Below are 22914 nucleotides of genomic sequence, written 5' to 3'. Positions count from 1 at the left end.
TTTCTCTTTCATTTCTTTCTTTTCTTTTTTCTTTTTTTTAAATTTAAATTTTTATGTTTCTTTTCCCTTATGGTTTATTATAGGATGTTGAATATAGTTGCCTGTGCTATACAGTGGGACCTTGTTGTTTATCTATTCTATGTATAATAGTTTGCATCTGCTAACCCCAAACTCCCAACCCATTCCTTCCCCAGCCCCCTCCACCTTGGCAACCACAAGTCTGTTCTCTATGTCTGTGAGTCTGCTTCTGTTTCGTAGATAAATTCATTTGCGTCATATTTTAGATTCCACATATAAGTGATATCATATGGTATCTGTCTTTCTCTTTCTGACTCACTTCACTTAGTATGATAATCTCTAGGTCAATCCATGTTGCTGCAAATGGCATTATTTCATTCTCTTTTATGGCTGAGTATTATTCCATTGTATATATGTACCACATCTTCTTTATCCACTCATCTGTCGATGGACATTTAGGTTGTTTCCATGAAAACATGTTGATAGCTTAATGTTGATAGCTATTCCAGAGTGTGGATGTGCTACAATTTGTTGAGCCATTTCCTTGCTATTGAGCATTAAGTTTGGTCCTATCTTATTGATATTATGAATCACACTTGCATGCTTTTGCCCACTTACACATTTTGCCCAAATACTTTCCCACATATCTGATTATTCCTTTAGGGAATGTTCCTCAAAAGTATATTTCTAAGCCCAATGGGAAGCTTGGCAGTCTTGTTGAATTTAAGCATGTCTGAAATTTGGGGATTATTAGCTCTATTAGATCATTATATCTAACAGATCATTTAAGTTTATTTGACTCATTCATTAAAGATCTTGTATTGACCAAGCACCAAAGTAGCACCCAGACAATGTGGCCGAGATTCAGGTCTGGGCCCCCCATCAGGAGGCACTCTATGCCACAGACACAGCCCTGAGTCTCTGACTCCACTCATTTGTCTTACAAATGAGAATTCTTGGTGTCAGAAAGGTGTTGTGAGAGTGTCTCTGGGACAGTGTGCCCTATGAGAGGACAGGGGGACTGAATGTGGGTCTTTCCTCCTGAAGAAACAAAGCAAAGCACCCAGAATTGATCATCAGTTCATCATGGTTTGGGTGAAAATGGGAGTACATTTTATTTTCTATGTTGGGTGTGCCTGACTGATCCTTTGGGAGTCCAGTACCAGCACCTTCTGTCTCCCTGGGCCTTCATGACCTGTGCTGGCAAGGTTGCTTCAAGGAAACAGCTTAAAGGGCATGTGGGACAGAAGATGGTCTCTTTTCACCTGCTGTGATGTGCTCTGTCTTTGCAGAAAGGAGAAGCTGATGCCATGAGCTTGGATGGAGGCCACATCTACATAGCAGGCAAATGTGGTCTGGTACCTGTCCTAGCAGAGAACTACAGTAAGTGGAAGGGGCTTCTCTCAGTGTTTCATTTCCCCTGGGCCATGGCGAAAGGAAATGGAAAATCACAGCCTGATTTATGCCACATGGGCCATAAAGCTCTTGCTTACTGAGCACCTCCTACTTCCTAGGCTCTGGGCTCCCTCATCTCTAGTCCCCAACAGTTATCTTGAAGGATGGGATCTTCTATCATACCTTCCACAAGGGAGTTGGAGGCTTTGCACTGGGAAGTTCTAGCTAAAAGTGACCCCTCTGCAGAGGACATCTAGATTCTCAGTTGGGATTCCTGGCAGGTCTTCTTGCTTCCAAAGCTCACACTTCTCCTGTTGCCCTGGTGCAGGGATTCAAGTACAGTTGGCAGAGACCACCGTGGCCACAGGATAGATAGAGTGGGAAACTTGAAATGTACAATTTTGGACTAAATTCCAGAGGCCAGGGAGCTAAAGTGAACTTGCATAATCCAGACAGCCTGGACCTTTTGGGAACTGGTGATATGTAGATAGTTTTCCTGGCTCTTTTAATTCTGAGTTGCACATGGTAAAGACGATTTCCAATCTATAAATGAGTATTTAATGACTTCTTCGTTTTCTCCTCTACAGAAAATGAGGGCGAAGATTGTAAATTCACACCAGAGAGTGGTGAGTTGAGATTGGTAACCTCATGAGTTTAAGATAAATTCCCATTGCTTTTGGGAAAGGGTAAGGTAAGTTTAAATTCAAATCAAATGTAGATAAGAGACCAATTTTTGGAATGCAAAGAAATCATGGAAGTAGAGTAACTGGCAATGATGATTACTTTTTTACACTTGCTATGACTTGCACCTGGGAATTTTCATTTAATCCTATAAGGTATGTCTTGTTGTCCTCTAAGGATGCATAAGAGGACCAACAGCTCAGAGAGATTACAAGTTGTCTAGACTCCGACATCCAGCAAGCAAATACAGGCCCTCCCCACCACTCCTGACTGCCTCACATTGCATGAGGCCAGCAAAGTTTTAGATGAGAGTTAGCACCAGCCCAGGAGCCTTGCTGATACGTGCCTGGCAGGGCTGAAGGGAGAGGCTCATACCGGCAGATGTCTAGGGGCATGTGATTGCCCAGCTTCCCAGCCAGGGCTAGGCCCAGGCACCCAGGCCAACCTGGCTCTCACCCAGGGCTCTGGCTTGGGGTGGATCTGGAAAGATGTGGCAGGAGCAAGACAGGAAATCTTATCAAAGTGGGCTCTGGGGCCCACACTCAAGTCCCTGCAGGTCATTTCCAGCCATTAGTGTGCAAGTCTGTCCTCATCACTTTTCCCAGTTACAACCTTCAGCCTCTCCCCATCACACTAGGAACCAAGCTCTTCAGCCGAAAATAGAACCATTCTTATTCCATGAACAATAAGATTTGTGTCTTTTCTGTTGGAAACAATTTCCTGAATTAATTAAATTGGAAAACTGAAATCATGAGTTGATATTCTTTCTATTACCAGTTTTAAAGATCAGCATGTATTTGCTGCTAATCATGGCAGCTAACTTGATTTTGACAGTTTCCACTTTGCATATTTATTGTGGTGCAAACCTGTATTCTCCTTATCACAAATTATCTGGCCAGAATATCCCTGTGGTTTATTGCTCATTTACTACTCTTTCCTAATGTACCCTTCAGTATCCATTCCTCTACTATTCCACAGTGGAGGGTGAGTTGCTGGTTTATGTCAGTAGCTTCATGCATTTGGGGAAGGGTTATACACCAGCCATTGCTCTGATGGTTATGTATTCTTATTATTTTGTTTTTTAAGTTCAGATTAATCTCCACCTCCTGGAATGACTTGTATCCCCCCTCAGTCAGTTATTGGGAAGACCTTTTCAAAGAGAGAAGGAATGGTTTGGGATAATTCTACTCCTTAGGGAGATGGCAGGTTTAGACACTCTGGAGAGCCCAGGGGTGTTAATACTCCCTTTTGGGGTGTCTTTCTTGCAGGGTACTATGCTGTGGCTGTGGTTAAGAAATCGTCAGATCCTGATCTCAACTGGAACAATCTGAAAGACAGGAAGTCCTGCCACACTGCAGTAGACAGAACCGCTGGCTGGAACATCCCCATGGGTCTGCTCTACGAGAAGATTAACCACTGTGAATTTGGTGAGTGAGCTCTGGGAGGGTGCTGTTGTCAGGGCCAGGTGGGAAGAGGTGTACCGGGAAGAGTGTGGTATTGTAAAAGATGCTGTGGCCCTGGCTCTATGGTAATACAATTTGGTTTAGTGAACTTCAAGGAAATATCTAAAAGGAATGGTAGGGCTGGGAGGTGGATCAGAATGGTTCTTTTCAGTTGCACATAATGGCTTAAGTGAATATGCGTTTACTTTTCTCTCTCATGAAAAAGACCAGAGACAGCAGTCCATGGCTGGTACTGTCATTAGAAACCCAGGCTCCTCTCTCTTCCTGCTGCACCATTCTCAGCATGAGGCCTCCATCTTCAAGGTCACTCATGGTTGCCATTATATCCACGATCCAGGCAAGCTCAAGGAATAAGGAGAAAGGGCACTTGAAGTATGTGCCACCTTGTTAAAGGAGCTATTCAGGAACTCTAGCCCAATTACTTCAGCTAACTTCTCATTGCCCTGAACTTAGATACATAGTCACATTTAGCTGTAAGAGAGGCTGAAAAATGTCATCGTTTATTTGGGCATGTTTCTGTCCCAAATAAAACTAGATTTTTGTTCAAAAAATTAAAAATAGAACTACCATATGATCCAACAATTTCACTTCTGGGTATTTACTGGAAGAAAACAAAAATACTAACTCGAAAAGATATGCACCCACACGTTCACTGCAGCATTATTTACAACAGCCATGACACGGAAAGAACCTAAGTGTCCATCATGAATGAATGGATAAAGAAATTGTGGTTTATATATATACAATAGGATATCATTCAGTCATAAAAAGGAAAGAAATCTTGCCACTTGCAACACCATGGATGGACCCTGAGGGCACTATGTGAAATAAGTCAGGCAGAGAAAGACAAATACCGTATGTTCTCATTTATATGTGGGATCTAAACAAAAATAAAACAACCCGAGCTCATAGACACAGAGAGCAGATTGGCGGTTGCCAGAGGCAGGGGTTGGGGGTGGGCAAATTGGGTGAATGTAGTCAAAAGGTATGAACTTTGGTTATAAAATAAATAAAAGTCATGGGGATGTAATGTACATCATGGTGACTATAGTTAATGCTGTATTGCACATTTCAAAGTTGCTAAGAGAGTAGCTCTTAAAAGTTCTCATCACAAGAAAAAAAATTCTTAATGTGATACACCACATTAACAAATCGAAGAAAAAGATCATATGATCATCTCAATAGATACAGAAAAAGCTTTTGATAAAATTCATCACCCATTTATGAGAAAAACTCTCCAGAAAGTAGGCATAGAGGGAATATACCTCAACATAATAAAGGCCGCATATGACAAACCCACAGCTAACATCATACGCACCAGTGGAAAGCTGAAAGCATTCCCTCTAAGGTCAGGCACAAGACAAGGACTCCCACTGTTGCCACTTTTATGCAACATAGTTTGGAAGTCCTAGCCAAAAGAAAAAAATTATTTTAACCCTGTATGGTGATGGATGTTAACTAGACCTATTGTGGTGATCATTTCACAATATAGTCACAGTAGCGAAACATGTTGTACTCCTGAAATTAATATAATGTTAATGTCAATTATATCTCAATAAAAAATTAATGAAGAAAAAATTAAAAGAAAAAAAACTTGATCTTTGTTGTGAAGAAGCAAGGGGAAATGGCCATTGGGTGGACAGCTACAAGCCCTGCCATGGGGCTTTCTAGGCAACGTGGTATGAGGGGTCCTCGGGTCTCTTTAAGATCTTGGCAGTCTCACCAAGTGACTGCTCAGCTCCTAGGCCCCTTCAAAGGGGTGGAAATCAGTTTATTCTCTGTGTCCTCTGAATATCTTCAGGTATGAGCTTAGTTCTACCTCCTAAAATCTGTGTGTAATTTCACCATGGACATGTTTTCCCATGGTTCTTATTTTCTTTAACTTCCTGAGTACTTCCTCCGTGCCACCTCCAAATATGTGTAGCTACTTCTAGGAGGGCCTCTAAAGACAGTTATGAACCAGGCAAGTCCTGTGTGTGTGTGTGTGTGTGTGTGTGTGTGTGTGTGTGTGTGTGTGTGTGTGTGAGGGGGGCGGATTTGGAGATGCAATCACATTTCTGCACTGCCATGTTCTGCGCCACCAGTTTGACAGGAAGCAAGGTGTGGCTGGGGTGACATTCAGGAGTCCTGTTGCCCACCAGCAAGGGCAGCACTTCTGCTCTCCTGAGGCTCCTGGCAGTTTTACAGCTATGGGAGAGCAGCTGAACTGTGTGTGAAATTCCCCAGCACTTTCTCAAGCTTGGAGTTCTAAGTTCTGTTAAAGGCTCTTCTAATAAATATCAGAGAAAAGAAACACCAAAAACAAGTGGCACAACTCAGGGAGTGAGACCTTCAATTTTACCCCCTTTAGTCAACTTTCATATCATCTCCATCCCATCTCTCTCTTTAGGTGAGTGAGACACTATTGGGATGCTGATGGAATCCCCTCCACCTGACTTGTAATGGTTCCCAGCCTCAATTAAGTTTCCTTTCAAAGCCTATACCCTGGCAGGTCCTGAGTTGATGGCAGGTCACATAACGAGTATGTTCTACCTATCCTGGGCCATACACACCTGTGATGTGTTAGGTAAAGGCCACTGACATTGACTCAGGAAGAGTTGACTTTCTTTTATCCTTCTGCACAGATAAATTTTTCAGTGAAGGCTGTGCCCCTGGGTCTCCACGAAATTCCAGTCTCTGTGCTCTGTGCATTGGCTCAGAAGGTTTTCCGGGAAGGGAGTGTCTTCCCAATAACCAGGAGAGATACTATGGCTATTCAGGGGCTTTCAGGTGAGTATTATAATCCTGATACAAAAATAATAGTAATCCCAGCCCTGACGAGATTCCTTTTTAGGAACGCAGGTGAGATTCTTACATTCCTATCCCATTAGTCCTGCATGTTAGGGTGTCACATTTACAAACATAAGTAGAAACCTGTGAGAAGAGGTATCCAGGTCCCTCCAGGACATGGTCTCCAGACCTGGCTGTCATAGACAGCAAAGACTGGCAGTATGGTACAGGTCAGAAGTTCTCAGCGGGGGGTGATTTGCCCCTCAGGGGACATTTGGCAGTGTCTGGAGATGTTTTTGATTATCGGTGGAGTTGGGGAGTGCTACTGGCATCTAACTGGGAGAGGCTGCTAAACATCCTACATGCGTAGGACAGCACCCTACAACAAAGAATTATCCGGCCCCTAATGTCACTAGTGCCAGGTGAGGAAACCCTACCATAATTGAATAAACACAGGAGTCAAGCATCTGGCTCACGCTCTTCCATTCACCTCTGGGGGAACCTACAACCATGGAAATATATCAATACAAAAGTAAAGTACATGATTTCTACATCTTTGGTTACATTTCTAGCTCATGGAGTCTTTATCATTTTTAAAGAGACACCTGTGCACTTTACGACCTTATTAGTTTTTAACTATCCTGTCTGACTTGGGCCTGTGTCACTTAGTAGTTCATGAATCCATCAACTTCACAATGATGGTGGTATTGTAACTAAAATTCTCACTAGGGAAGGAAAAACAAAGATTATGCCAATTTTCCAGGTATAACCAGCTTGTGAGTTAGAGTAAGAACAATTCACAGCCCACAAGTTTCCAATTTTACAAGGAGACTGTGAGTAAGGAATCACCCTGCGGGAAAATTGCCCCTCTAATATCTGTGTTGAAGCTAGGAAACGGACGTAGCTCTGTTGGAGAAACTGGGCCAGAATTTAGAATTTAGTGTGTAGAAGTGAGATTGTATAACTACAAAGCATATCAGAGGTTTTGTTTTCTTTTTATTACTTACATTAGTAATATGTAAGATCAGTGACAATAGATTAGTGATCAAATGGGAATCACAATTGCTGATATCAGATGGCCAGCCCTGGATCTATAAGGTGGCCTTTCTGAATGACAGATGTGTCTCTGACCTCTTTTCTTCTCTCTCCCTGTCTGGGACTCTGCAGGTGTCTGGTTGAGAAGGGAGACGTGGCCTTTGTGAAGGACCAGACTGTCAAAGAGAACACTGGTGGTAGGTGCATAACCTTTGTCCCCATAAATCAGGGTCGCTGGTTCACTTGTGTTCAGGATGTCTTTGTGGAAGTGTTATGGACTCTGTCAGGGTCCAGAGCTCTGATTCTCAACCTGTTTGTTCGGTGAAGAGAGAAGTGTTCGCTTGGATAGGCAGAATGGTAAGGACCATGGGCTTCCCAGTGGCCCTGAGTCTCTCCCAGGAACCTTCCTACAGGTGCAGGCACTGTGCCTCCTTTCCCCTAAATACTTCAGTGCACATTTCCTAAGAACCAGGACTTTCTCTCACATACCTACATTACAATTAGCAAGATCAGGAAATTTATACTAACATGGATTTAATACACATCACGTCCACAGTCCCTATTCAAATTCTGTGAGTTATCCCCAAAAGGTCCTTTATAACTATTTCTCATATTTCTAGGTCCAATATATATTTAAATATATTATAGGTCCACTGGGAAAAACATACAGACAGTGGCACCCCTGTAGGAATGAGCACCAAGACCTTGGCTTCTAGAACCATTCCCCAATAGAAGGAACCAAGGCCCCTTGGAAAAATAGCTGATTCTGTGGCTGGGGCAGGAAAGGTATAAGGTGAACCTGGAACATCATGCTGAAGAGCTCAGAGAGATGGGACGTATCAAAGCACATAGGAGCCATTGCGAAAGCCCTCCACTGGCCAAATCTGGGACGTTTTGAGCTTTAAAAGAAATAATAATAGTAGTAAGAAATAATAACCCATTGAATAAAATAGGAACGCATAAGTCCATCCTGATTAAACAAATGAGTATAAGGGAAACATCTTCCTTATTGTAGAATGCTAATTACAGATGCAGAAATAATTATGAAGTTAAAAAACTATCATTTGGCAACCAAGATAGTAATAATTGATTCAAGCAAGGATCATCAATGGGTACTAAAACTAGTGGGTGAATATTAGATGGCCATGACATTAACAAACAAGACAAAATTTTTTAAAATGTCAGTAAGAATGAGTATTCCACCTGCCCACTCTCTATAACTAACTGCTTATAATCCCCACCTAGAGTCCAGGCAGCTATTACTTCCCTCCCTCCGTCATGTCCCTTTACCCAACCTCAAATTTTTCCAACAACTCATTTAGAATGAACTAGTGCAGGACCAACTCCTCTAAGACGCCTTCCCCAATGGCACACCTCCATCCCACAACAGAATCCTCTGTCCATATTGCTCTTATTATTGAATTCATCACATTCTGTAATAAACTGTGGCCACAGGGAGCTCTTTTTTCCTCTTCTTACATCCCAACACCAACCATAGTACATGGCACACAGAAGTTGCTAAGTACTTACTTGAAGGAATAATTGGTTTGGCTAATTTTTCTTTCTTCCCTCCTGTTACTTTTGCTTTTTCCTTTAAGGGCTGTCCTTTTTCCTGCTACCTGAGTGTTACCCTAGGCTGGTTCTTTGTCATCCCTTGATTTCTCTTTGTACCCTTCCAAGTAGGGCTCCCCTCTCGAGGCCACAACTCTCTTTGCAAAGACTCCAAAAGCCTTACCTCCTGAGGGGAATTTATAGAGGAGGCCCACCTCCCATCTAAATAACATCCCAGGATCTCTGTTTGCCCTGTGGTCATTTTTATGTACAAAGTACACTGGCACTGCAACCTCAACCTGTATAAACCCAAACTCCTCATCCTTCTCTCAAAACGCAGTCCTCTTCACACAGCCTCTGTCCCCATGGAGGTCTTTATTATATGCCCTGCCAGTCAAGCCTAGATTAATTTCTCAGTCAGTATGTTTTTTGTTTCTTCGGAATATGTATGTCTTCATTAAATTCTATGGTATGTTGTGATATGGAAGAACCAGGATACAAAGGCATAGAGACTGTATGATCTAATTATGTAGATATGTGTCTGCACATCATATGAGTCTAGAAAAGAGACTAGAAGCAATGCACCAATGTTGAAGGTGAATGCTGAGGGATTATACTGGGTTTCAAAGTCTTCTTCCTTAAACTATGTAGCATTTTACAAAGTAGCTGCAGTAAACAAGAGTTATTTGTAGTGGAAAGAAAATTTTTTATCATGCCCTTCTGGATGCCCACTGCTCCTAACCCAGACCAAATCACCTCCCATCTCATTTTTCCTAGTTGTCCTATTTCAGGCTCACACATTAACATTGATTTCCATTCATAAGTTCTCATAGACCCACTTTTCTTCCTACCTAAGTATGACACTCCATCCCACACTCAGGGCCTTGAGGATCTGAGCATGTTTAGCCTGACTGCCCAAGACTCTGTTCCAGTGGGGCTGTTCTCCTCCACCCAATAGGAACACCGGGCACGTACCTGTCCGTGAGTCTTGCTGGAGCCCTCCATCCCCTCACAGAGAAGCGTTCCTCTCTCCTCCTCTCAGGCCTACACATGTTACAGGACACACCTGAAACCTTGCCTTCTCCAGCTAGCCTTCCTGAGTTAATGTGCTCTCACTGTGCTGGTTCCCCAGCTCACACAGCGTTTAGAGAGTGTTACACAAAATACAAAATGTTATTATCTGTGCCCTGCATTCTTGATTTTGGTATGTGTGCTATTTCCCCCCTCCAATAAGATTGTATCTTGCAGAAGGCTTAGAACATGGTACTGAATAAATGCTTAAAGTACTAAGTAGAACAGAATGGGTTTGGAGAGAATAAGGATGGATTTCACTTGGAAGGTGTTGAGTTGGAGGGATGGGTAAGAAAAGAAAGGAGAAATGTTAACATGTGAGCAAAGATATGTGCAGGTACTGGTGGGAGGAAAGGCAGGCAATTTGGAGTTTTCTATAAAAACCAAAAGTGTACCTTTGGAGAGTGTAAGAAAAGGGATATTTTTACTCTCTATATAAATTTAAACTTTTAAAATACTGCATTCATATATTAGTTTTTCAATTAAATGAGAAAATTAAATTAAGAAAAAGACTGCAATCCTGTATTTTAGGAGAGAAGCAAAAACCGGGAAAACTTATTTGAGAATTGCCTTAGGAGGAAGGAGCTTAAACCTTGAGAATGGGTGAGATGTTCTTTTTTCAGAGAGAATACAGAAAAGATGAAGCAAGGGGCTGAGAACAGGATATGGACCTGTATGCACAGAGGCATGTGTGCATTCCACATAGAACTAGTATGAGTGAGCCAGATTTCACTCATAAAAGTGAAACCTTTGGCCCTTCCAAAAGGGCCTCTGGGGAAAGTTCTTTTGCTTGCTAGTGCCAGATGGTATAGCACAAACCTGCTTAGAGGGTCACGTTCTTTCTACACTGGAGCAGGAGATCCAAATGCTTCGGAATTTAGTAGAAATGAAGATCATTTTGAACAGCATCCATAGAATGTGGTTCACCCTCCCCTGGCTGGGTGGGCAGATTGAAAGGAGTGGTCTCTGAGAATTCCTGGTAACTCTCTTCCTCTCCACATTACTGTAACCCCTGCTGGCCACTGGGTCCAGGCCCTCCACACGCCAGTGGGTTGGTCACATCTCCCCAGTGAGGTGTGCCTTGATCAAAACTGTGGCTGACCCACCTTTTCTGTACCCAGGAAATAACCCTGAAGAGTGGGCAAAAACACTGCAGGAGGATGATTTTCAGCTGCTGTGCACCGACGGAACCAGGAAGTCTGTGAAGGAGGCTAGTGATTGCTTCCTGGCCCAAGCCCCGAATCATGCTGTGGTCTCACGGGAAGATAAGGCAGCCTGTGTTCGCGAAATATTAGACGCACAGCAGGTATGGCACAGACAGGGCCTCCAACCCTTTCTTCTTGGGTGCGTGTGGATTATTTGGGGATTTCCCAGCTGAGACCCAGCCCGTACCCCAGCATTCTTTTCCTAGAAGTTAGAACTGGGAGGGCATGGATTGTGGAACTGGATCTCCCAGGCCTCGCTCTGCTTATATCTTCTGCTCACTAGAGATCAGACCCCATCTGATGCACATGTCCCAGGGTCCAAGTACCTGCCTTCCAGCTCGACTCTGACCTTGCTCTGTGGTACCCTCATTTTCCCCACTTCTGCCTTTTTTAAAATGAAGGTGACTGATCCTATTTCCCAGCCGTTCTAGATACAAGTCATGAAATGTGGACTGTGTTTCTCTTGCTTAGGCAGACTAAGAACCATTCCAACAGGCAGAAGAACCCAGGAACCTACCCTGAGGGAACTTGTCCTCTGCGGAAAATAACCAACCCAGGGCTGGCCTTGTGGGGAGAGAGACTGCCTGAGCATTTTAATCCTAAAGACCCCTCCACCCACAAACACCACCCTCCCCTCAGGGACAGCTTCCTGTCTGTTGATCCACCATTGGTTTTCTTCTTTTAAAAATTAAGATAGCATACTTTTGTGAGTCCTCTGAAGGTAAATGGTACTAATAATTAGTATTTAATGAACATTTCCTAAGTGCTGGATGGAATGCTAAACTTTCTGTAATCATTATTTCACTTATAATCTTAGAAGGCCTGGAGGAGTCGAGCCTCTTATCAAGATAGGATCAAAGATGCAGTCAAATATGAACTTTTAACAGCTACCTGTACCACTCCTCACTGGGTTGCTCATATTTAATATTTTCTTTGACAATAATACTTAAAAGGGACATGCTTCTGCCCTCTCATTTCCTGGAAGCCGCCCCCAAGACCATGGCCAATGAAGTGAGGAAGAGAGATCAGAGAATTCAGCAGTGGGCGGGAGGCAGGGACTTCCCCAAGGAGATGGGAACAGGATGGACCCTACAGAGGACTTTGAGGCCTCATGGAAGCATAGATTTGTGGTCCATAATTGTATGAATGCCAGGTGATGGATGTGGAAAGATCCTGAGGCATCCTCTGCAGCTTCCCTTTCTTCCCAGGGCTGGTTCCCAGCTTCCAGTCTCCTCCATCCCATCCATGTGTTCCCAGCAGCTCTTTGCCACAGGTCCTCATGCACTTTCTGTCCATTTGACAGGATGAATTTGGAAAACATGGAAGTGACTGCTCGAGCAGTTTTTGTTTGTTCCACTCAGAAACCAAGGACCTTCTGTTCAGGAGTGACACTAAATGTTTGGCTCCACTTCAGAACGCAATAACGTATGAATCCTACTTAGGAAATGCGTATGTCACAGCTGTGGCTAACCTGAGACAATGTTCAACCTCAAGTGAGTAAGAGGAACAGCATTGGGGAATCTGCAAAGAGAACATGTGCGGGGTTCTGGGTGCTGGATACAAAAGGAGGAGCGGGCCGCAGTCCCCAGGAGATGACCAACGGACAGATGAAATGCTGAGGGAACAATGCAATCCCAGCATGAATGAAAGGCTAACTTGCATGGGCAGATCGTAAGGGGACACGGGCTGAAGGCATTGAGGTAGTGACTGCCTGGACATGTAGAATTCCATGCTATTACTAAGAAGAGGAAGAGAGTTATGTGCCCATGCCAATTGTTCTGCTCTAAACACCTTTTTATACAGTGCTGCCTTGCTCAAAGTGGTAGCCTGTAGCTACATGTGGGTATTTAAATTTGTATTAGTATTAAACAAAATTTTAAATTTAGTTCCTCAGTCATACCAGCCATAATTCAGGCATGCAATAGATACACGTGTCTCCACATAGATGAGCAAAGAGAACATTTCCAGCATCGCAGAGAGTTCTTTTACATGGTGCTGCTCTTGAGAGCTTGAATGATGGTAAGTTCCAGTAACTCTCAAGTTGCCATGCACACCACAGGCATACCTCAGAGAGATTGCAGGTTCAGTTTCAGACTATTGCAATAAAGGAATATTGCAATAAAGCAAGACATATGAAGGTTTTGGTTTTCCAGTGCATATAAAAGTTATGTTTATACTACAGTATAAAGTGTGCAATAGCATTATGTCTAAAAAGTGTCTAACAATGTACGTACCTTTGTTAAAAAATACTTTATTGCTAAAAAATGCTAACCATCATCTGAGCCTTCAGCAAGTCATAATCTCTTTGCTGGTGGAGGGTCTTACCTCGATGGTGATGGCTGCTGACTGATCAGGGTGGTGGTTGCTGAAGGCTGAGGTGACTCTGGCAATTTCTTAAAATAAGATGACAATTAAGTTTGCCCCATCAATTGACTCTTCTTTTATGAACGATTTCTCTGTAGCATGCAATGCTGTTTGATAGCATTTTACCCACAGCAGAACTTCTTTCAAAATTGGAGTTCCATCCTCTCAAGCCCTGCCATTAGTTTGTCAACTAAGTTTATTCTAAATCCTTTGTTGTCATTTCAACAATCTTCACAGCATCTTCACCATGAGTAGACTTCATCCCAAGAAACCACTCTCTTTGCTCATCCATGAGAAGCAACTCCTTATTCATTAAAGTTTTATCATGAGATTGCAGCAAGTCAGTCACATCTTCAGGCTCCTCTTCTAATTCTAGGTCTCTTGCTATTTCCACCACATCTGCAGTTACTTCCTCCACTGAAGTCTTGAACCCCTTATAGTCACCTATGAGGGTTGGAATCAACTTCTTTCAAACTCCTGTTCATGATGATATTTTGACCTTTCTCCATGAATCACAAATGTTCTTAATGGCATCTAGAATGAGGAATCCTTTCCAGAAGGTTTTCATTTGACTTTGCCTAGACCCATCAGAGGAATCACTATCTATGGCAGCTATAGCCTTATGGAATATATTTCTTTCATAATGAGACTTGAGAGTCAGAATGACTCCTTGATCCATGGGCTGCAGAATGGATGTTGTGTTAGCAGGCATGAAAACAACACTAATCTTGTACATCTCCATCAGAGCTCTTGGGTTACCAGGTACATTGTCAGTGAGCAGTCCTATTTTGAAAGGAATCTTCTTTTCTGAGCAGTAGGTCTCAATAGTGGGCTTAAAATATTCAGTAAACCATGTTGTAAACAGATGTGCTGTCATCCAGGCTTTGTTGTTCCCTTTATAGAGCACATGAGAGGAGACTGAGCATAATTCTTAAGGGCCCTAGGATTTTTGAAATGGTAAATGAGCATTGGCTTCAACTTCAAGTCATTAGCCCCTAACAAGAGAGTCAGCCTGTCCTTTGAACCTTTGAAGCCAGGCATTGACTTCTCCTCTCTAGCTATGAAAGTCCTAGATGGCATCTTCTTCCAATAGAAGGCTGTTTTGTCTACATGGAAAATCTGTTGTTTAGTGTAGCCACCTTCATTAACTATCTTAGGTAGGTCTTCTGTGTAACCTGCTGTAGCTTCTACATCAGCACTTGCTGCTTCACTTTGCACTTTTATGTTATGGAGATGGCTTCTTTCCTTAAACCTCATGAGCCAACCTCTGCTGGCTTCAGACATTTCTCCTGCAGCTTCCTCACCTCTCTCAGCCTTCACAGAACTGAAGAGAGTTAGGGCCTTGCTCTGGATTAGGCTTTAGCTTAAGGGAATGTTGTGGCTGGTTTGATCCTTTATCTAGGCCACTAAAACTTTCTCCATATCAGGAATAAGGCTGTTTCTTATCATTTCTGTGTCCACTGGAGCAGCACTTTTAACTTCCTTCAAGAACTTTTCCTTTGCGTCCACAACTTGGCTAAGTGTTTGGCACAAGACGCCCAGCTTGGCTTTGGGGAGGCCTTCCTCACTAAGCTTAATCACATCTAGCTTTTGATTTAAAGTGAGAGATGTGCAACTCTTCCTTTCACTTGAACATTTAGAGGCCAGTGTAGGGTTATTAACTGGCCTAATTTCAATATTGTTGTGCTGGTGGAGCAGTCAGAACACACACAACATTTATCGATTAAGATTGCCATCTTAATGGGTATGGCTTGTGGTGCCCCAAAACAATTAACAATAGTAACACCAAAGATTACTGACCACAGATCACCATAACAAATATATAATAATAATGAAAAAGTCTGAAATATTTCAAGAATTACCAAAATGTGACACAGAGATATGAAGTTAGCAAATGTTATTGGGAAAATGGCGCCAGTAGACTTGCTTGATGCAGGGTTACCACAAACCTTCAATTTGTAAAAAACACAACATCTGTGAAGTGCAATAAAGCGAAGCACGATAAAATGAGGTATGCCTGTACTTATCTAGAACACCAGTTTTCTAAGAATTAGAATACAGTAAAACACACCTTTGTACTATAGCTATGTTGGACATCATTTAATGACTTGGAATCATTTGGAAGATGTGGGAGAATACCATGTAGCTATAGGGAGGTTATTCTTCAACTGCAGAGTGCAGGTCCATAAGCCACAGTCCTGAAGATACTGATTCCCAGGCCCTGGGGATACTGATTCAGCAAGTCTGTGCCAGGTTCAGGGTTTCTGCATTTTAACAGCTGCCCACATAATTCTGGTATAAGGAAGGATCCATGGCCACTGTTCTGAGTACCCAGGTTGTATTTACCTAACCTACATAGTCTGTGAGGGGGCAGAGACTCTGGCTCTGTTGTACCCTTCTCCATCCCCAGCTCCCAGGACGGAAACTGGCACGTGCTGGGTGCTTAGTGCATCTCGTTATGTTAGTTCCTCACTTGGATCAGAGAGGACAGTCCTCCCAGGCTCGTTCCAGCCACATGGACTCAGGCGTATGAGCCCTGCCCGTAGGACACAAGATGGGGGATGATGTAGGGCAGGGAAGTCCTGTTACCATCCTTGGTGTGAGACACTGCCCGCTGTAGGCACAGGAGCTGTGCAGGCAGGAGCAGGAGGCCACTAGGAGGACGGCCAGGCCCCTCCATCAGAAGAGCAGGGCAACGGGTCTGAGCACTTTTGTATCAGGCTTAACTGCTGATTCACTTAACAGAAAATAAATATAGGTAGATATTAACTGTCCTACCCCTCTGCTCTGTCCCCACAGAACTCCTGGAAGTCTGCAATTTCCACAAAGTTTAAAATCCAAGAGTGGGGCCACCACCTGATGGAGATGGGAGCTCACTGGACCCATAGCTTCCCCTGGTTTTGCTGGTCTGAGTGGTTTGGTTGCCTTCAGTTTGGTGGTGGCACCTCTGCGGGACAAAATAAAAATAAAAGCTATTATTGGTTTTATCTTTTAAAAACTTCATTTTTTTCCCTAAATGTTTGGTCTGGAAGGACTAAATACATGTGCAACTAGCCCTTCCTTCAGAGCTCAAGATTCATTTGCTCTTTCCCATAGCCATACCTCCTGGGTACAGTCCAAGTAGGAATTCTTTCTAAAAGGGGTCTGCATGGTCATTATAATATAATCAAGTGTATAAGGCTGTGTGTGTGTTGTGTGCGTGTGTGTGCGTATGTGTGTGTGTGTGTGTTGCTGGGGAAGGGGAAGGAAGGAGGATGCAGAGTAAGTATTGAGATGGAGCATTCAAGGCAGTACAGAAAAAGAATATAGACGATTTACACATTTAAAATATTTTTCATAAATTTCATCAGGTAAACGTGAAGTCCTGACTCTTACTGCTTGGAAAAGTGAATCACTGGAAACTCTTCTTGCTAAAAATCATCGCTTGACCCCGCCTCCCATGGCAGTCACTGCCCTGTCTCCTCCCATTCTTAGTGGAGCTCCTGAAAGGTGGAGCCTTATTCTTCCCACCCCTCACTGATTATTAATGGCTGAACACAGAGAAATCAGTCTTCTGCTCCACTCACATCCCTGCAGCTACTCGGGTCAAGGTCACCACCCACCTGCCAGCCACCAAATTGGTGAAAACCAATTTGTTCTTTCATCCTTGAGTCTGTTTACTAACTTGATATGGCTGACCACTCACCCTTCCTTGGAACCCTCTCCCAGCTTCTCTGACACAGCAGCTCTTCGCTTTGCTTCCTACCTCTCTGTCCTCTTGTGGTCTTACTGTGGGCTCCTCCTACCAGTTCTGAAAAGTAAAGTAATCTTCCCGGGGTTCTTCTCTTGATCCAGTGCTTTTCCAGGCGCTCCGTAAGCAATGAGAATGACTCCTGGGCATCTACATCTATTGTGCTCACCCCTGCTTCCAGCATCCCACACTCACACCTCCTCCTGCCTGTGCATCTATACGGTCGAGTTCGCACAGCAATTGGAAGCCCAACAGACAGAAGAGTGAGGTGATCATCTTACTCCTTCCCTCTCCTGCTTCCCTAATCCAACTATTGTCTCCATATATTTCATACTGGGTAAAGACATGGTCTGCTACCCACTCACAGGAGTCATAAACTGAGGAGTCAAATTTCAATTCACTCTTTCCCCTCATTCCACATCCAATGTCAGCAAGTTCTGCTGATTTTGCCTTCTAAACAACTCTCCAGTTTGCCCCTTTGTTTCCTAACTCCTCTACTTACACTCTGGGGAACAGCTGCAGGTAGGGGGTTCTGAACACAACACTCCACATCTCTCAACTTTCTAGTAACCAAGGAAACAGACCCTGGGTCCACTTTGCAGACCAGACCTGATTTTCACCTTTTTACATACAGCCCTGCTTTGCTTTGAGTCTAGCAACACTCTGGTTTATGTAATATCCACCTAAACTCCACCCTGACCTCAAATCCTATAATAATTCTTTCTTTTCCTTTGTTTGGTGAGATGCCCCACCATTCCTCTGGCGTGTGGTCTGTCTTATTGCAATGAGCCAACAAAAATAATTTCTGTCTATTTTTATTTATTCCTCCCTCTAGACTGCCTTCTTGTCAGTATATCTGTACAGAGAAATGTCTGAAATCATGTTCACCAGATACTATTTGTATAAAAACTAAGGTGATTTGTGTCTTTCTTCTTTGATCTTTCATTATTTCATTATTATATTGAGTTTTTAATATAATAAATGTCTCATTTTAATTCTTTTTTAAAAAATCCTCCATTTTTTCAAAGAAACAGAGTTACAGAGATAAGCCAGAGTAGGGAATCACATGATTGGTGTCCTTGAGTCTGAGATAGGTTCCATTGTGATTTGGAGCTGCTGGGAACAGGAGAGAAAAATGTGTCCAGTGAATGAGACATTTTAGTTAATGGAAGAGAAGAAAAAATTGTCTATGTTGGTTTTGTTGTAACTCTCCATCTGCTGTTAGAATCAGGGAGCAGAGCACTTTCAGCCAGCAGCAGTCAGTATCTGCACGTCCTTCCTTGACGTCCATCCCCACAGAGCTCCTGGGAGCCTGCGGAGTCCCTGAGGCGGAGACGTGAGAGGACAGGAAGCCTCCGACGCCATTCTCTCCTGCTCTCGTTACTGAGAATGGCAGCACCACCTTCTAACACGAGGGTGGAAGGTGTGCACATTTCTTCTGCCTTCATAATACCCAGGAGACAAACTGAAAAACAGTATGACCATGTCTTATCAAACCCCTGCTTCCTCATTCCCAAATTTCACCACCAACACGGCACTTGTTCACTCACATAGCTCTGACTAAAAATCCCTATACACTGAGGACATTTCTGGTAGGTGTTCTCCGTGCCTGGCCCTTCCTCCTTCCCTGAATTTTAAGTCCCCAACAGAAGTTATTATAAAGGAACTGTGTGTGTGTGTGTGTGCGTGTGTGTGTGCGCGCGCGTGCGCGCATGTGTGTGTGTTGGGTGCTGGATACAGAGCAGGGATCAGGACCATAAGAAAGAAAAGAAATAGAATGTGGTAAGATTACTGTCAGTTCTGACAGTTTTAATTCATAATGCTAATTTAAAATATAGTAGTTGGTTTACTAACTTTAACCTCCCATCCTAAACATCCTTCCTTAATCTGGAGTCCCTGTTGCCTACCTTTATCAATGAAATGCCTGGAAAATGAATTTTACTGTGTTAGAGCATATAGTCAAGCATAAAGGAGCCCAACTGCCTGGAATCAGTGGGTAGGTTACTCAACCCCGGTCTCAGTTTGCCCTCTGTAAAATTGGGATAGTGGGTCATTGTGAGGATTAAACAAATTAATAAATTTAAAGTATTTAGAACAATGCCTGGCTCTAGCAACCACTCATTAATGTGAGCAATTAGCCTCATTACCTCGTCTCCCCCCGCCCCTCCCCGCTGTTCCTCCTGAGCTCACTTTTCACTCAACCCTTCAACCTCTGCTGCAGAGATGCTGCTGACCACTTCCAGGACATGTTTTACTCCTGTGTCGCTGACCCTCCCTTCTCAGGCTTCTTTGTGGGGTTCCCTCTCCTCCTCACTCCTCATGCTCTCCACAATTTAATGACCGCTTGTTTACATATGACTTCCAAATGAAAATCTAGCACTTATTGCTGACTTCACATTTGTTTACTGTATCACCTGCTTGATATACGATTTCAGTCCTCCCAGAGGCACTGGAAACTCCATATACACAAAAGAGAGGCAGTTTTCATCCTGGCTATGTCCCCAGCTCCAAAGACCCTTCAACTGAGTTCTCTAATTCACGTTAAGCACTTTGATCTTCCCAGCAACACACACCAAGTGCTTCAGATGCAGTCTTGATAGCTCTCCTTCTCCTTAACTCAGCTTATCCAATTAATCACTAAATCCTATATATTTTCCTTCTAAATATCTCTCATGTCTGTGCCCTCCTTTCCACTTTCCACATTTCCCTGGTTCAGACCCTGTGCATCATTTGCCAAAACACTGCAACAGCCCCGGCTGGTCTCCCTGCCTCCAGTCTTTTCTCTCTCAAACCATAGTTCTCCACTGATCTGCCAGTCATCTATTTCACTCCCAACTGAAACTTCTTATTGCACGCTAGGTAAAGTCTAGGTTCCTCAGCATAGCACACAGTCCCTTCATGTCTGGTTTTTGCCAACATTTCCTGCTTCATCTACTGCCACCTCTGCTGAAATGACACCTGCTTAATGACAGAGACTGCAAACTGGCAGCCCCTAGGCCGGCTACTTCTGACCCGATGAAGTGTTTTATTTGGGCTACAAGTTTTCATTATTTGCTGAAATTTAAAACGTGGAAAACTTCCCTTAAAAACCTTTCTTTCTGGCTTCTCTTGAAAAACTGAAGAACTGGCCACCTTGCTCCCACATACCTGCCCGGCAGAGTGGTGGCTGCCCCCTTAGGGCAGGAGTGACAGTTTTCAACAGGCCCTGCCCGTCCCATTGACTTTCCTGGCTGCTTCCCTTAACGTAGGTATCTCAGTTGCAGCCCTCGATTTACAGTGTAGGGACACTGAATTGCTCTTTTCTTCTGCACAGAGCACCCTTTGTCCTGTTCCGCCTGCAGAGGCTAACTCATCCTTCATGGCTCAGTTCCTGTCGTTTTCTGCATTCCCATACCGCACCTTACATCTTCTGTCACACCTCGTGCCACGTGATTTTCCGATGAAATGTTTGTGTAATGCTTGAGTTCCTCACAAGACACCTCACCTCACGAAGGGAGCGACTAGAAATCCTCAGCAGACATTTCTTGAGCCATTCATTTTATTCATCCATCATTTTTTCAACAACCATGAAAAGAGCGGCGACATCTGACTCATATCTTAAAGGATGAGCATGTCACTCATACCTGTGTCTAGCAGCTCAGTCTTCCGGCGGGAGCGCAGTGTCCAAGAGAACTACAACTACCATCAGGACCTTCGGGATCCCGGCCTCCGAAGGAGGAAATATAACTTAGGAACTACCACTCCCGTGATGCTCCGCTTCGCACGCTTGCGCAGAGCCGAGGGCCACGTTGCTTTTGCGGTGCCGGGTAGCAAGATCTCGGCCATGGCTTCCGCGGACTCCCGGCGGATGGGGAATGGCGGCAGTGTCGGGGGCGCCTTCCAGCTCTACCTGGACTCCTTGCGGCAGGAACTGCGGCAGAGGGACCCGACGCTGCTGTCAGTCTTGGTGGCGCTCGTCGCGGTGCTGCTGACGCTGGGTAAAGAGGCGGCCGGTAGATATGGCGGGTGCAGAGCTGGCGGGGATCTGAGCTTGGACTGGGCTTGTGCAGACCGCGGACGCGGAACGGACATGGCACCGGGGGGGGACGTCTAGAGAGGGGGACTCACCCCTTATACCAACCTGCCCTCCTGCCTGAAGCAGCAGGAGCAGCGCAGCGTTACTAGCCCCTGTTCTGCCTGAGCGCGCCGTTCTCTCCCTTCCATTGCTCTTGCTACCAAGACTCAAATGGTCGTCGCTCCAAGTTTGAGCATCCTATGTTTGCGAGCTGGGCGCTGGGGATACAAAGCTAATAAGCAAGATTGCGCTTGAGGAGTACACCGTCGGTGTAGGGGGTGCAGCTGCCGAAAAATTGACAGTTGATAGTGGCTGGCACTCAGCGGAGTCCCTAAAACAATAGTGATTATAATGGTGGTAATAACAATGGAAGTAAGTTCCAGGTGAATGAAGTGTTCTGTGGTAGACTTAATTTCCCACAGCCCAACCATACATGCATATTGTTGATAATCAAGGCATAATTTTGGTTGTTTTTCTCTATTCCACAGTGTTCTGGAAGTTCATCCGGAGCAGAAGGAGCAGTCAAAGAGCTGTTCTTCTTGTTGGCCTTTGTGACTCCGGGAAAACATTGCTTTTTGTCAGAGTAAATGCTTTGATTTACACCTCTCTTAAACTTGATAGGAAATTTTAGGGCACCCCATTATTCCTGTGAGGTGTACTTTGCAAAAGAAGCTGTGCTGACAAATTGGGGAGTTAATTCTTGAATCACTTGGTAGGACGAAAAGACTCTTGAAAAACGCTTAAACTGGAATTTCTTGACCGTTTCTATTCTCTTGTACTTGCCAGATACTAACATTTAACCCTTATCCCATTTAAGGGTCTTATATACTAACTGCTTTCATGTCATGGCTAAGGATGCCAGAACAGCTGAAGAGATAGAGGGCAGTAATCTGTATACAGTGTATAATTCTTCTGAGACTTTGTCAAAGAAACTTTTTTTAAAGGGTGATTCTTCTTCTGCCTATTGGCTACTTAGGCTTCTTTTCACTAATATTTATTTTGAGTCCCTGTCGTATTTTTAAATGTTTGGTTTTTGCTACAGAGAGTAGCAGAGGTTTTCTTCTTATTACTCTTCTTTTTGAGAGTATAAATTATTTCCCTTCCACTTTGATGATTGTAAATGTTTATGGAAGGTCAGTAAATTTGGCCACTAACCATTTGAAACTATTATTTGAAAATAATAGTTTAAAAATAATAGTTACCCCCTCCTCTCGTTAAGGAGAGGGGAATGAAGTTTGCAATTAATAAGATTTTTCTACAGGCAAAGAAAGAAAAAAAAATAATATGGTCCTTTTCAGCTATTGCAAGCAACATTCGTTTATTTGACCTTACACCTAGGAGAGTTAGAGCAAAGTTACTTTCTTTAGGTTTGCTATTTATATGTTTACTCTGATCTCCCCCATATTGTGTTTTGTTTTGTTTTGTTTTACAGTTGTTAACAGGCCTTTACAGAGACACTCAGACTTCCATCACTGACAGCTCTGCTGTCTACAGAGTCAACAATAACAGGGTAAGAGGTTCCTAGAATGTGGGGAGTCTGGCAGTTTTACTTTACTTTGGTGTGTCAGGAAAAGACAT

At 43.6% G+C, this 22914-nt stretch overlaps 2 protein-coding genes across 3 annotated transcripts in view; both read left to right on the top strand.

The window, feature by feature from the left end:
• The window catches only part of TF (transferrin), a 31105-nt gene extending 14566 nt beyond the window's left edge, over positions 1-16539 (top strand). The window contains exons 10-17 of the mRNA XM_082392696.1: positions 1311-1401; positions 2001-2039; positions 3363-3521; positions 6182-6326; positions 7494-7558; positions 11105-11289; positions 12492-12681; positions 16352-16539. Coding sequence (XP_082248822.1) covers positions 1311-1401; positions 2001-2039; positions 3363-3521; positions 6182-6326; positions 7494-7558; positions 11105-11289; positions 12492-12681; positions 16352-16386 — 909 coding nt within the window. The 3' untranslated portion in view covers positions 16387-16539. The remainder of the gene's footprint in view (positions 1-1310; positions 1402-2000; positions 2040-3362; positions 3522-6181; positions 6327-7493; positions 7559-11104; positions 11290-12491; positions 12682-16351) is intronic.
• A 4504-nt stretch (positions 16540-21043) lies between these two features.
• SRPRB (SRP receptor subunit beta) overlaps positions 21044-22914 on the top strand; it is a 31389-nt gene continuing 29518 nt past the window's right edge. The window contains exons 1-3 of one of the 2 annotated variants that reach the window (XM_082392800.1): positions 21044-21274; positions 21825-21919; positions 22769-22846. In XM_082392800.1, the coding sequence (XP_082248926.1) occupies positions 21106-21274; positions 21825-21919; positions 22769-22846 (342 nt within the window). In that variant the 5' untranslated portion in view covers positions 21044-21105. The remainder of the gene's footprint in view (positions 21275-21824; positions 21920-22768; positions 22847-22914) is intronic. The other variant, XM_082392801.1, reaches the window with a different exon arrangement.

Source organism: Balaenoptera borealis (genome assembly GCF_965194805.1).
Source record: "Balaenoptera borealis genome assembly, chromosome: 5".
Lineage (NCBI taxonomy): Eukaryota > Metazoa > Chordata > Mammalia > Artiodactyla > Balaenopteridae > Balaenoptera > Balaenoptera borealis.
Note: the sequence above shows the minus strand (reverse complement) of the source record. Positions and strands in the feature narration are given on the sequence as shown.